This window comes from Elephantulus edwardii, unplaced genomic scaffold (assembly GCF_000299155.1).
Source record: "Elephantulus edwardii isolate Elephantulus edwardi_28Jun2011 unplaced genomic scaffold, EleEdw1.0 scaffold00166, whole genome shotgun sequence".
Lineage (NCBI taxonomy): Eukaryota > Metazoa > Chordata > Mammalia > Macroscelidea > Macroscelididae > Elephantulus > Elephantulus edwardii.
This window is the reverse complement of record NW_006399916.1, coordinates 7,776,810-7,792,296: the sequence shown is the minus strand read 5'-3', so window position 1 is coordinate 7,792,296 and position 15,487 is coordinate 7,776,810. Positions and strand designations below refer to the sequence as shown.

General features: G+C 45.1%; 1 protein-coding gene across 1 annotated transcript in view; it reads left to right on the top strand.

Annotated features, from left to right (window-relative positions):
• The first annotated feature begins 7,034 nt into the window (after positions 1–7,034).
• Positions 7,035–15,487, top strand: part of LOC102866385 (mitogen-activated protein kinase kinase kinase MLK4-like) — a 109,747-nt gene continuing 101,294 nt past the window's right edge. Inside the window, exons 1-2 of the mRNA XM_006895397.1 lie at positions 7,035–7,074; positions 7,147–8,058. Of these exons, the coding sequence (XP_006895459.1) occupies positions 7,035–7,074; positions 7,147–8,058 (952 nt within the window). The remainder of the gene's footprint in view (positions 7,075–7,146; positions 8,059–15,487) is intronic.

The window sequence follows — 15,487 nt, the reverse complement described above, 5'->3', positions numbered from 1 at the left end:
ATACCAACCCACTATCTCCCAGTCCACTCCAACTCTTTGTTGACCCTCCACTGCAGTTCTGAGGCTGCAAATATTTACTAGAAGACACTGTCCATTTTATTCCCTCAGGGGGGCTGGTGGAGTTGAACCAGCAAACTTCTGGTCTGTACAGGCATAACTCTTTAGGTACCACCAGAGTACCTTCCAGAATGTTAAAGGGAAAGTGAATTATGAACTGCCTGTGGACTATTTCTCCAGGTAACTGTCCAGTTTCTCTATCTCCTTGAAGTCTGCTCAAATGTCACCTCTCCTGTGAGGTCACACTGGCCACTCTATTGAATGTGTGCCACGCACGCCCTCTATTCACCAGTTCTCTCCATTCCTAACCCGTCTTCTCATTTTTCTGTAGTATTTATTGAATTCTCGCTGTTGTGTGTCTTCAGTCTGGCTCAGCTCAGGGTGAGCTGACACAATGTATACTGCTGTTTCTGTACCAGCTTCAATAGCATCTGTCTGTTTGAGACTGTTGTTGAGGCTATTGGTCAGTTCATCTATTTGTAATGCTTATTATTGTATTTCCTGTCCACACCTGCTAAAACAGAGGTCTCATGAGGACTAAGGTGCACCTGACTTAAGCCATGGTCTTTTCAGTCACTTCCTATGCATCTGAGAGCTGGACAATAAATAAAGATGAAAGAAAAATAATTGATGCCTTTGAACTGTATTGTTGGAGAACAGCACTGTCATGGACAGCCAGAAGAACAAAAAGAGATACGTTTTGGGGAAAGTGAAGCCTGAGTGCTCCTTGGAGGCAAGGATGCTGAAACTTTCTCTCATATACTGCAGGCATGTTGGTAGGAGAGGCTGTTCCTTGGATAGGGGCATCATGCTTGGAAGGGTGGAGGGTCAGTGAAGGAGATGAAGACCCTCAATGAGATGGATTGATACAGTGACTGAAGCAATAGGCTCAAGTGCGTCAGAGATAATGAGGTTGGCATAGCATCGCTTTGAGTCATACTTGACTTCACAGCACCTAGTAAGGATGATCCGGGAGGCTGGCTTCTATGAGGAGGAATGTGGCATCAGGATTGGAGAAAAACTCATAAACAACCTGCGTAATGCAGATGATACAACCTTGCCTGCTGAAACTGAGGAAGGCCTAAGGCATTTGTTGCAGAGGGTCAAAGACTACACGCTTCAATATGGAGTGAAACTCAACAAGAAAACAAAGATTCTCACCACTGGGCTAATTGGTAGCATCATGTAGACGGTGAGGAGACTGAGATTGTTAATAGCTTCAGTTTGCTTGGCTTCACAATCAACACTCTTGGAACCAGCAACCAGGAAATCAAAAGATAAATTGCATTGGGAAAGTCTACTATCAGGGACCTCTCTATTTTACTGAAAAACAATTATGTCAGTCTGGAGACTAGGCCATGGTCTTCACAATTACTTGCTATGCATAAGAAAGCTGGACAATGACTAAGGATGATGGAGAATTGCTGCCTCTGTGTTGTGGTGCTGGACAAGAGTATTGAATAAACCATCAACTGGTAGAAGAACAAATAGGTTCATCCTAGAGATGGTGAAACCAGGATGCTCCTTGGATGCAAGGATTCTGAAGCTCTGTCTTACATACTTTGGGTATGCTGTAGGGAGGGACCAGTCCTTGGAGAGGTACATCATGTTTGGGAGGGTGAAAGGACAGGGCAAGAGAGAAAGACCTGGATGAGATGGATTGACTTAGAAGCTAGGGTAATGAGGGTTAAGTGTGTCAGAGACAATCAGGTTGGCTCAAAATAGAGCACACTTCAGAGCTATGTACATAGGGTCACAATGAATCACAAGTGACTTGATGGTACATAATAACAAGAACATTGAGGACAATGTTCTCTTTCTCCCTTGTTTATATTCCAAGAATTTAGATTAATACCTCACACACAAAGCAAATTGTTGATTGATAGACCAATTAATTCTTAATGTTTCTGTTAGGTGCCCACAAGTCAAGCATGACTCACAGCAACCCTCTGGACAATAGATCTGAACTCTATCTTTTCCTGTACCATCCTCACAATCTCTGACAAGGCCATTGTTGCAGTCACTGTGTCAATCCATCTGGCTAAGTGTCTTCCTCTTTCACTGTTCCAGCCTCTCCTAATAACATGCCCAAAGTAGGTGAGAGGAGCATTTTGGTTAATTCTATGTATTCTGTATATAGATTCATTCTATATATTCTCTTAATTCTATCATAAGGGAGCTAGTCTAGTGGTAAGGAATTGTGTTGCGAAGACAAAGGCATATGGTTCAAATCCACCCAATGCTCTACAGGATAAAGATGGGCAGTGTCTTCCCATGTCATTTACTGACTCTGAAAATCCACTGGAGGATCAGTTCTAACTTGATGACAACAACAATTCTTTCATAAACCAAGTAGGGATACTTATTTTATTGCAGCATAGCTAATGATAAATAAATAATAGAAACACTGGCAACAATAAGATAACATTAGGCTTAATATATGTAACATTAGTCTTAAGATATGTATGACTTGTTTTGTGCAAAAATTACTGGCTTTTAAATACAATCTTTCTAAGAGTTTTAGAAGTCACCATTCCAACTTTTGAATTCTAGAAACCCTATGCAAAATCTTTCTGTTTTAGTCTGGAAACTCCAGTGAAACCCATTCAGCATCGCCATAAAATATAATCTTCTGTTGACAAGTGGGTGGCAGCTGCCCAAGAGTTACACTGGCCAGGAATCAGCCCTGGAGCCCAACCACAGAAGCTGAAGATTCAACCTCTAAACCACTAACAGCCTCTAAAGTATAAATGGAAGGAATTTTTTTTTTCCTTACAGATTTATAAAACAAAGAAATAGTGATTTTTTAATTATTGACTTTGGACAGATTCCCTGCCAGGGCTTTTCCTGTTCAGAGGAACTAAACAGGGAAGAGGTCTCAGAGACCCACACAGCTGGAGCCTCTGAGAAGGTCTTTAGGAGAAGTCTCTGAATGCAGGTGTGGAATATGCAGCCTTGTGCCAAGTATGAGTCTCTTTTGAGAGCTCAAGTTCACCTAAATTAAGAAGACATTGTCATTTGATTCCTCTAGGACTTGGGAGCTGTGTTTTGACAGTCAGTAGAACAGTCAAGAAATCAAAAGATATACTGAATTTTCATCTGCTGTCAAGGACCGCTAGTGCTAACTAGCAAGTATGTCAGTTTCAAGACTATGGTGCAAGCCATGGCATTTTCAGTTGCTTCCTCTGCAGCCGAGAGTTGGACAATGGCTAAGAATAATAAAATAATTGATACCTTTAATTGTGGTGCTGGAGAAGAGTGCTGCATATCTCATGTACTGTCAAAAGAACAAACAAGTCTCTCCTGGAGGAAGTGCAATCAGGGTGCTCCTTAAAGGAAAGGATGGTAAACACCATCCCATATACTTTGAGCATACTGTTGAGGTGGGGCCAGTCCTTGGAAAAAGACATCATGCTGGAAAAGATGGAGGATCAGAGATAAGAGAGGAAGACCCTCAACATGAATTGACACAATGGCTGTAACAATGGGCTGGTGCATATTAGAGATGATGGTAAGGAAGGTCTGTCCTTCACACGGTCACTATGAGTTATAATTGAGTTGATGGCACTTGGCAACAACAACAGAGAAGCCAGGGTGAATGACAAAGTGCCATCCAGTTTTAGAAGACTTTGAATGGAAAGACACACACAGGGTCTTCCTTCAGGAGAATAGTTCTCTTCAGAGCACAACAGCACATTCAGAAGAGTACTTCCAAACCAGACCCCAGCTCTCTTTTCTAAGTTCCTAGGTGTCCCGCAGCCCTACTCTGGAACAGCCTCTCTGCCATCAGACATTGCCCACCTTCCTCGCTTGGAGACACTTGTGGATTTGAGTCACTGTATTACTCACTAGAAAGTCAGGAGTTCAAATTCTTCAGCCACTATAGTGCATACAGATGGACAGTCTCTTGAAAAGACTATTCCGGTAATCAATTCGATGGCCCTGGGTTCATAATGAGCTACAGAGACAGAGACACAGAGAGTTGCTCAATGTGATATAGACAATAAACACTATGAGCAGAAGGATGGAAAGAAAATGGAAGAGACAGCCCATTCCTCATATGTGCTTTAACATTATTGTATGCTCAGTCCCAGTTTTCACTGTATGTCAGACTGCAACTTTGCTCCGTTCTGTGTCACCATCACAGCTCCCATGGTTCAGTTGCTGTGGCAGTCCATCTGGTAGTCCAAGACTTGAGGGGCTTCCTCTACTTTGCTGACCGTCGACCTTTCCAAACATGATGACCTACTCAAGGGACTGTGATAACATGCCTAACACATGTGAGATGAAGTCCTCCCATCCTCACTTCTAAGAAGCACACTGCCTGTACTTCCACCAAAGCAGATTTGCTTATTATTTTGTCCACCTATATTTACACCACTGGGCCAATTGGCAGCATCATGATAGATGGTGAAGAGATTGAGATTGTTAACAGCTTCAGTTTGCTTGGCTCCACAATCAACACTCTTGGTACAAGGATCCAGGAAATTAAAAGATGTATTGCATCAGGAAAGTCTGCTGTCAGAGACCTCTCCAAAGTACTGAAGAGCAACAGTCAGTCTGGAGACTATGGTGCGCCTGATCCAGGCCATTATTGTAGTTGCTGATTGCCTTTGAGTCCAGCATGACTCATAGTGACCCCATGAACAAAAGGCCTGAAGCCCCTCTACAACTATTGACATTTATTAACGTTCATAGAGTTTCCAGAGGCATGTTATTTAGGAAGTGGATGCCACTCTTGCTTCCAAAGGTTTGCAATTACTTGCTATGCATCAGAGAGCTGGACAATGACTAGGGATGATGGAGAATTGATGCCTTTGAGCTGTGGTGCTGGACAAGAGTATTGAATATACCATGGACTGCCAGGAGAACAAACAGGTTCATCCTAGAGAGGCTGAGACCAGGCTGTTCCTTGGAGGCAAGGATTCTGAAGCTTCTTCTGACATACTTTGGACATTTTGCAAGGTGGGACCAGTCCTTGGAAAGGGACGTCATGCCTGGGAGGGTGGAGCGACAGCACAAGACCCTCAATCAGATGGATTGATTCAGTGCCTGGGGTAATGAGGATAGGTGTGTCAGAGACATTAAAATTCATTCAGGATAGTGCAGGGTTTAAGGCTCTTGTACATAGGGTCACTGCGAGCCACAGGCAACTCAATAGCACATAACAACAACAACAAATATGTAATACTTTTAGCCAACACCTCAATTCAAAGGTTTAAATTCTCATTTGGTCTTCCTTATTCATTGCCCAGCTTTCACTCATATGAAGCTATTGAGAATGCCATGGCTTGGGTCAGATGTGCCTTAGTCTCTAAACTTATATCCTTGGTCTGAAGGCTATTATGATTATTTGCTACACAGTCCACATGATGAGAGGGGAGACCTATTGGTTAAGACAGGTCCTGCTTTCTGAGTATGTACCTATACACTGTGTGTGCCCTTTATCCCATGTGCTAGAGCACCTAGTAAACAGCCTTCTTTAGTGCTGGAGGGACCCTGGCAAGTGCCGTTGACTATGCCTGATGCTAACTGAAAGGCTGATGGTTTAATCCCACTCACAGGCACCTGAGGACCCACTTATGAAAATGAAAACCGTTTGGAGCATATTCACTTTGGTACCTACCTGTGTTCATCATCAGTCAGTGAAGGCCCTATGGTAACTGGTTTAAAGAATGAGCACACCATTGAAAACTCAGTGCCCATTACAGTTATTCTCCTGCCTGATCCATGTTTTCTGGGAGGGAATTAGGAGTTGCCTTCTTGTGTGTACCGTCAAATCGGATCTAACCAGTACAGAGGGATATTGCCGCTCCTCCAGGAGATCATCTGGTGGATTCGAACCGCATTGCCCTGGGATTGCAGTGCAGCTTCTTGCACTAGGTCACCAGAGCCCCCTTAGGATCTGCCTTCTTGAGGAGGAGCTCTGGCCGCCTAGTGGGTGGGAAGCTGCGCTGTTAACCCAAAGGTCTACAGTTCAAATCTGACAATGGTTCTGTGAGAGAAAGCTGGGCAATCTCCTCCTGTGGGATTTACAGCCTGTGAAAACTTGCTGGAACTCTAACTTGATTGCAATGAGGTTTTTAGTTTTCTGAAGGCATAAGCCCCTACGAGGCCAGAGCCTCCAGCACCCAGTTGTTCCACGTAATTCAAGCCACAGGGGTGCAAGTGGCAAACGGAGGGATACCAGTCATGAAGGAACTTTCTTTTTTTTTTTTTTATGAAGGAACTTTCTGGTCTAAAACGCAGTGTGGTTTCAAGTACACAGGTGATGTGGCATTGTGTGACCTCTGCATCTGAGATCCCTCTGGACTTTTCCCTCCTCCTGCCTCCTATTCAGAGGTGTCCTGTCACTTGGTATGTACTATCACGCAATCCTCTCCTTCACACCCCAGAGCCCCAGATTTAGGGTCCTTAAAGCTTTCTGGCCCCTCCCTGCCCACCAGTGGGAGTCATCGAATCATTCATCCAACAGCACATCCCCACACTTAACTTAAAATGTACTGGAAACTTCCGTTCCTTTGGGCCAGCTCCAGCTCCGGCCCCCTCTCCGCGCCTTCTCTAGGCCATGAGGTGCGCTGCCTCCACGTATGCAGCGCAGGTGTCTGGGGCAGGGCGGAGCCTTGAGGCGGGGCCGTGGACGCTTGGGGGACCTAGGGCCTAGTGGGCGTGACAGCGGTGCCGAGGGGCGGGGAAAGGGGCGGGCATGGCCAGGGAGGAGGCGGTACCAGAGGGCGGATCGAGTTGGATGGACTCTGGAGGAGCGCGGAGCATTTGGGGAGAGGTCGGGGAAGGCTGGGCCGTCTTCCCGGGGGGGGGCGGGCCCGGCTGTCCTGGGAGGTCCCCACCTTGGGGGGCGGGCCGGGGGGGGTGGTCGGAGGCGGTCCTCTCGAGGGAGGACTGGGCTGGGCGGTCCCTCCAGGGGGCGGTCCGGGGCGGGGCGGCTTGTGCACTCGCTGGCGATACTGGGAGCCACCATGGAGCGCTCGTGCCGGCGCGGCCCCTGCAGCATCCGGGGTGGCTGAGGGAGATCTCTGCCTGAGGCCTGACCTCAGGCCAGTGAAACAGCAGTGAATCCCACTTTCGTAGGCTGCCCTCCGGGTTCCCTCACGGCCTGCGACGGAGCCGTGGGGACGCAGACCATAGGACGATGCGCCCGCCAGGCCGGCCAGGAGGCTGAGCCAGGAGACACCCCCACGCCCTCGGGCCACCGCTCCATGGCCTCCCCCAGCAGGCCTGAGTCCCCAGAGCTGGGGACTCCTGTGACCGCGGGCTCGTCGTCGTCGTCCGCCTCGTCGTGCGGCTCGTGCGCGGGGCCGTCAGGCTCGGAACCCCTGTGGGCCGCGCTTTACGATTACGAGGCGCGGGGCGAGGACGAGCTGAGCCTGCGGCGCGGGCAGCTGGTGGAGGTGCTGTCCCAGGACGCCGCGGTGACCGGCGGCGAGGGCTGGTGGGCCGGCCAGCTGCAGCAGCCCTTGGGCGTCTTCCCCGCCGACTTCGTGGCGCCCCGCGCGGCCGCGCGCTCCCAGTCTCCACCGCGGCCCGGCTCCCCTGAGCACATCGACTTCAAGCAGCTGCAGTTGCGGGAGCTCATCGGCGCTGGCGGTTTCGGGCAGGTGTTCCGGGCCACTTGGCGGGGACAGGAGGTGGCAGTGAAGGCAGCGCGCCGGGACCCGGAGCAGGACGCAACAGCGGCGGCGGAGAGCGTGCGGCGTGAGGCCAAGCTCTTCTCCATGTTGCGGCACCCCAACATCATCCAGTTGCGTGGCGTCTGCCTGCGGCACCCCAACCTCTGCCTGGTGCTGGAGTTCGCGCGCGGGGGAGCGCTCAACCGCGCCTTGGCTGCCGCCCCGGACCCGCGCGCCCCCGGGCCCCGCCGCGCGCGCCGCATTCCTCCGCGGGTGCTGGTCGACTGGGCTCTACAGATCGCGCGCGGCATGCTCTACCTGCACGAGGGCGCCGGCGTGCCCATTCTGCACCGGGACCTCAAGTCCAGCAACAGTGAGTGCACCGTGGGCACAGCGCTGGGGGTGCGGGGCAGCTGGGGAGCGCGCCGCCGCCGCGCCTGGCACACCCGCCCCTGCATCCTCTGTGCCAAGTGGCAAGGGGCGGGAACACCCTCAGGGCTCCCGGAGCAGCCTTGGGGCTCAAAGGCTCAGGGAGACCAGACCTTGGCGACGTTATCTATACTAGATAACACGCTGGCTGCGGCTTTAGTGCCTTTGGGTGCTTGTAAAACAGGGAACCGATTTGCTTGTAGAGGAAGTCATTGGTAACTGTTCTGGAAACTGGTTCCTGCAGCTGGAGGGCGTTAACCTTTAGTTTTAATGTTAGGAGCCCCTGAGCCCACAACGAATCAGCGATCCCTGTATCCAACAGATCTGAACCCTGTCCTGTGCGGTGCCATCATCACCATCTCTGATATGCTCGAGCTCATTATTTTTTTTTTCATTAAAATTAATAAAATTTAATTAAGAAAAAATACTGAGATGGCCAACAGACACATGAAGAAATATACAAAATCACTGGCAATAAGAGAGGTGCAAATAAAGATCACAATGAAATACCATCTCACCCCAGCAGCAGTGGCAAAGTTTAATAGGATAGCAAGTAATAAATGTTGGAGAGGATACGGAGAGATTGGAACTCTCATATACTGTTGGTCAGGCTGTAAAATGGTATAACCACTCTGGAAGGCAGTTTGGCGTTTCCTCAAAAAGCTGAACACAGAAATTCATAGACCCTGCTATTCCACGGGTAGGAATACACCCCGAGGAAAACAGAACTGAGACACACACAAAGATTTGTACACTCATGTTCACAGCAGTGCTAAATACAATAATAAGAAAATGTTAACAGCCCAAATATCCATCAACAAATGGATTGAGAAATTGTGGTACATTAATTCACACAATGGAATACTATGTAGCATTCACAAGCGATGATTTTGAAAAGTAATAAACAACTGGAGAGCATTTTGTTGAATGAATTAACTCAGTCTCATAAGGACAAATACTGTGTAAGACCATTATTGTAAAAATAGAAGGATTACTAGTAAGATGTATACAAAAATCCAAAGGAGGAAGGGCAGGGAGCAGGGGGACTCGGGGTAGATATCACAAGGCTGCAGAGTTTGGCAGGCAGAGTGAAATGAAGAAGAAATTAGAAATGATTCAGTAGGGGCCTGAAGAGGCAAGAATAATGGCAGGCATGGATCAATGGCGATTAATTTTACAAAATAAAATGTATGGGAATTATTGTATAAACACAGTATGAATAGGGGAATGGGAGAAACACAATGTATTTGAATGAAAAACAAAATATATACAAAATTTGTATGCAAACCAATATAAAAGAAAAATTATTTTTAAAAAATGATTACCATTTCTATCACCATAATTGCATTTAAATGAAAAGAAATGTTAATATAGAAAAGAGAGCTTTATGGGAATCTTACAACATTGTCTTTGTCTCATTTGCCACAGATCACAAAAGAAGCATTAAGGCAAAGTACCAGTGTTTGGTATATGTGATCTTTAGGACATTAGCCAACAGCCCCTTCCTTTACAAAAGACTTTGAGGTTTTTTTCTTGATACAAAGTCACCTTTCCCACCTAGTATAATGACAATATAATAAAAGCTTTAATCACCGGTCTTCAGTTCACACTTAGGTTTTCTCTTTCCATCAGTCATCTGGATTTACAATGTTACAGACTGGCTTCCTCCAGCTCTAGCAGTGCACTCTTTACAAACCACACTGAGTCCTTTCCAGCATTACTTTAACAAAAATTAGGATAAGTGTGCAGATAGGTGTATTTTAATTTGTTGTTTTTCTTTTTAACAAGCAAAAAGTCTAGTCATACTAAAATCACATGTTGTTAGGTGCTGTCCAGTTGAGTATGACTCACTCATAGCAACCCTACAAACAACATGAATCCTGTATCATTCTTATCATCTCTGACACTCTGGAGCCCATTACTGATGTCACTAAGTCAATCCATCTCACTGGGGGAGTCTTCCTCTCCTTCGCTGATTTTCCATCTGTCTAAGCATGACGGCCCTTTCCAGGGAATAGCCGCCCTAGATACATGCCCAAAGAGTGAGAGATGAAGCGTTGCCATCTTTGCATCCAAAGGAGCATTCTAGTTGCACTTTCTCCAAGATATACCTGTTTGTTCTAGTGACAGTCCATGGGATATTCCTTACTCTTCTCTAGCACCATAACTCAAAGGCATCAATTCTTCTTCTGTCATCCTTATTCAATGTCCTGCTCTCTGATACATAGCAGGTGATTGAGAAGATCATGGCCTGAATTAGGCGCACCTTAGACTACCTGAAAATTCTCTAATCATTCACAGTGATGTTCTTGGAAATAGACCAGCAACTCCACTTTTGCCCCCTTATTTCTATAATGACACCATTAAGCTCTCCTAACCAATCCAGCAGGCACTAAGAAGTACATGAAAATCATGAGGTTTTTAAAAAGCATTATTTACAAACATAAGCCAAATGCTATGTATTTAACAGAGTTTAAGCCATTCTTCAGAGGCTGGACTTATTAAAACGCTCCTCTTCTTATCTGTTTAATAGATGAACTGAAACATCTTTATTTCTTAAGCAGTTGGTGTCGTACTATGAAGAAAGGTGCAGCAAATCCAGACCCAAAGTAAACAGTTATCTTAATTAGCAACCACCACTTGTTTTCCAGGGAAAAAGGGAAATTCTTAGTGGCTTCTATGGACCACAAAGGTGATAAAACTTTGGATGCTCTGCCTGAACATAGTGATGTTGGAGGCTCTGCAGAACACTCAGAGATGAAGAGCGGAAAAAATGGTGACACCAACCCTTATGATCATGAGCTTGTTCCCCAGTGCACAGAGCTCAGAAAAATTCTTACCTAAAATGTAATCTACTCTGTGATTTTCCATCTGTCCAAGCATGATGGCCCTTTCCAGGGAACAGCCTACCTAGTTACATGTCCAAAGAGTTCATTATTACAATCACTGCGTTAATCCATCTTCTTTGATATCTTCCTCTTCTTCTCTGACCCTTCACCTTTCCAATGACCTTTTCCAAGGACTAGGCTTACTGACAATATGCCCAAAGAATGTGAGATAAACTTTCACCACCCTTTCCTGTAAGGAGCACCCAGCCTGCTCTTCCTCCAGGATAGACTTGTTCTTTTGGCTGTTCATGAGATAGATATTCAGTACTTTTTGCCAACACTACAACTCAAAGGCATAGATTCTTACTCTGTCATCCTTATTCATTGTCCAACTTTCAGATGTACAGGAAGTAATTGTAACTAAAAATGCCATGGCATCAGGCACTCCTTAAGTATGTCATCTGTATAGAACTTGTCCAGTTGGTGCAACACCCATGGCCTCTCTCAGTGTAAATGGACTTCACCAAATCCCTCCTTTCTCTGTGTTTCACATGTGTATTGAGGTTGTTATTCTACTTGAACATGACTTTGTGTCCTTGTGCTTTTCATCCAGACATCTGTGCACATCTGAAAGTGGAATTTTATTTGTGGTTCAAGGACAAGTGTTGGTGAACAGTCTTTAGTCTATATGACACCAAGTTTGTGTTACACACACGTGAGTGTCTTGGGATCAAGAGTATGGTCCTTGCACAGTCATTTGATATGCTCAGGACTTGGCCTGCTTTGAGGAGGACTCTCTAGGTGTTGATAAAGTCAGGACAAGTGAATACAAATCCTATTTTGTTAGTTACACTGTCCGAAAGAGCTAATGGAATTGCTGTCTGAAGATATTTAAGACTGAAGTTCACTTTGTGTGCTACTCAGGGAATAAAGTGGCGTCATATGACAGAACTGACATTAACCTCCTATGGGAACACTGCTTTCAACCTTGCAGAACCTGCTGGGACAAATGCGAAGACAAACGGAAGCAGTGTCCTTCCTTCCCTACAGAGGCTAGCTCAGGAGTGACAGCGATCAGTGATGTATTTGTTGTATCTTTCTGTGGATTTTATTTTTGTTTTGTTTTCAAAATCTTTTAGTACTGAAGTTGCTTTTGAGTTTTTTTTGGGGGGGGTTTAAGCGTGAATAATGCATCTTTAGCAAGTTCTGGTGGCCTAGTCACTTGGTAAGGAGTTGTGCCACCAACCTAAGGGTCGATGTTCAAACCCACCAGCAGCTCCTCGAGTGAAAGAAAGGCCTTTATTCTCCTTCCGTGAAGTTCACAGGCTCTGAAAACCTGCTGGAGGATCATCTATGACTTGATAGCAGACAACAGCAGTGCGTCTTAATTTTTATTGTTAGGCACTGTTGAGTTGAGTACTGCTCATAGCAACCCTGTAAATAGCAAATCTGAACCTTGTTCTATCCTGTGCCATCCTCAGACTTCCCAACACACAAGAGCCCATTGTGGCAGTCACCGTGTCAATCCATCTGGTTGAGGATCTGTCTTCCTCCTCTTTACTGGCCCTTCACCTTTTCCAGCATCATGTCCCTCTCCAAGGAATAGCCCCGCCTAGCAACATGCCCAAAGTATGTAAGATGAAGCTTTGCCACCTTTGCCTCGAAGGAGCACTCTGGCTGTACCCCCTCTAAGACTTATCTGTTAGTTGCTTTGGCAGTCCATGAAATTGGCAGCACTTTTCTTCAGCATCACAACTCAAAAGCACCACTTCTTCTGTTATCTTTATTCACTGGCTAGCTCTCAGATGCATAACAAGTGATTGAAAAGACCGTGGCCTGAATTAGACACTCCTTAGTTTTCAAATTGACATCATTCCTCCTCTGTAATTTGGAACAGTCCCTTAGTATAGACTTTTCTCCATGCAGTATGTCTTCTGCTCTCTTGACTGCTAAAGGGATCCAAGTAAGATGAAGTTGTTGGCAGTTTTAACCTTTTCTCCATCTGTCATGATCCTGCCTATCAGTCCAGTGGTAAGAATCTTTGCTTTTTTGACATTGAGATACAATCCATATTTAAGGCTGTATTCTTTGATCTTCTGCTTCAAGCACGTCAAATTTTCCTCACTTTAAGCAAGTAAGTTTGTATCATTTGCAGAATTAGGTTATTGGTGAGTCTTCCTCATAGCAGGAGAGATTGATCCATATCTCTATGGCTGCAAATAGGGGACTTTGAAACCTAACCACCTTTAAGGACCTGCTGTTGTTGTAAGATGTCATAGAAGTAGTTCCGGCTCGTAGAAGGTACAGCAGCAGAAGGAAAGCTTGTCTGACCCTGCACCGTCCTCACGCTGTGTTCAAGGCCGCTGTGGCAGTCACATGGCAATCTGGCTTATTGAGAATATTCTTCTCTTTCACTGACCTTGCAGTTTATCAAACATGACTATGTGCTTCCCCAAGGACAGGTACCTCCTGCCTTCCAAAGAACGCTAAGTGAGGTCTCACCACCCTCGCTTCTAAGGAGCATTCGGGCCCTGCTTCTTCCAAGGCAGATGTGTTCAGTCTCTGGCAGCCCATGGTGTATTGTTTGTTAACATCACAATTCTTTGTTAACATAGTAACTCTGCTAACATATTTTTAGGGAGCTCTGGTGGCTTAGTGGTAAGGCATTGAACAAAGGCATGCAGAAAGAATCTACTAGCTGCTCTGCAGGGAAAAGATGGGCAGTCTCCTCCCATGCGATTTACTGCCGCAGAAAACCTGTTGGAGGGTCAGCTATGGGTCAGTTCTTACTCACCGGTGAATAAAAACACTGTAGTTTTAGCTAACATCATAATTCTTTGCTAATAATTTAAGAATACTCTTTGCTAATATTATAATGCAAGGACATTGATTTCTTCTTCTTCTGTGCTGTAATCCCAAAGGCGCACAGTTTGAATCCACCAGCTGTTCCATGGGAGAAGGTGGACAGTCTTCTCCCATGTGAGTTACTGCCTCTGAAAACCTGCTGAAAGGTCAACTATGGGTTGATTCCAACTCAAGGGCACACAGTGACAATTCTTCTTGGTCTTCCTTGTTCATTGTCCAGCTTCCAGATACATATGAAGTGTCAGAAAGTTCCATACCTTCGGTTAGTATTTTCTCTACCTTATTCTTTCCATTCATACTCTTCTAAGTAACATCTTTGGGTTTAACACTTTAAAGAATTCTTTGTATCATATATGTCCAGGGCAACAATATCCTGATTTCTGGATTGCTGCATTCATGAGCATTGGTTATGGATCTAAGTGAAATGAAATCTGTGGTAACTTTAAACCATTCTCCATTTATCTTGTTGTTGTTCATTGTTTCAGTTGTGAGTGTTTGTGTTGTCTCCATCCTGAAGGATATAGTCTTTGATCTTCATTTGTCAGTGCTTCAAGTCCTGTTCACTTTCAGTAATAAGCAAGGTTGTTTTATCTGCATATTGATGTTACTAATGGATCTCCCTCCAATCCTAATGCCACTTTCTTCTTCATGGAGTTCACTTGGTGTGTAATTGAATAGATTTGGTAAAAAGATAAGACCCTGATGCACACCTTTTCTTATTTTAAACCATATGGTATCACCTTGTTCTGTTTAAGCCACTGCCTTTTAGTCTAAGTACAGGTTCTACTTGAGCACAGTTAAATGTTCTGAGCTTCCCTTCCTTTTAAATGCCATTCTTGTTTTGTCATGATCCACACAGTCGAATGCCTTTGCATAGTCATTGAAACGTAAGTAAATGGCTTTGTTGTATTTTCTGCTTTTAGCCAAGATCGGTCAGTGATGATATCCTGCATTCCATGTCCTTTTCTGCATTCAGCTTGACTTTTTGGTAGCTCCTTGTTGATGTACTGCTACAGCTATGTTGAAATCATCTTCAGCAAAACTTTATTTTCCTGTAATATTCACAGTACTCAAGGATTTCTACCTGCGTTGGATCATTTTTCTTTAGAATGGATATAAATATGGATCTATTTTAGTAGGAGTCACATACAATATTTGCCCTTTTAGGATTGACTAGTTTCACTCCAAATGAACAAACAAATCTGTCTTGGAGAAAGTACAAAGTGTTCCTTTGAGGCAAGGATGGTGAAAGAGAGGTTTGATACAGTGACTACCGCAATGAACTTGAGCATGAGAGAGGCAGTGAGGTTGGTGCCGGGCAGGACAGGGTTCAGATCTGTGGTTCACAGGTTGTCATGAGTCATCGTCAGCTTGATTGTACACAACAATGACTTTTACCCAGCGTAATGTCCTGGACACTCATCTATATCGTTAAGTGTTTCCAGATTCATTGCCCCTCTTTGGCATGTTTGTTGTGGTTTAACATTAGTTATCCGTTCACTGTGTGTAGATGGGCACTGAGATAATTTCTGTCTTTTTAATATTGTGAATAACATTGCAGTGTGCATGAATTTGCAACTATCTCACAATTCATATTTTTTAAATTAAATTTTATTAGTTTTAATGAATATTTACAGGGATTTTGGGTTTTCATTCCTTCATTGCTGCACCATTCTCTCT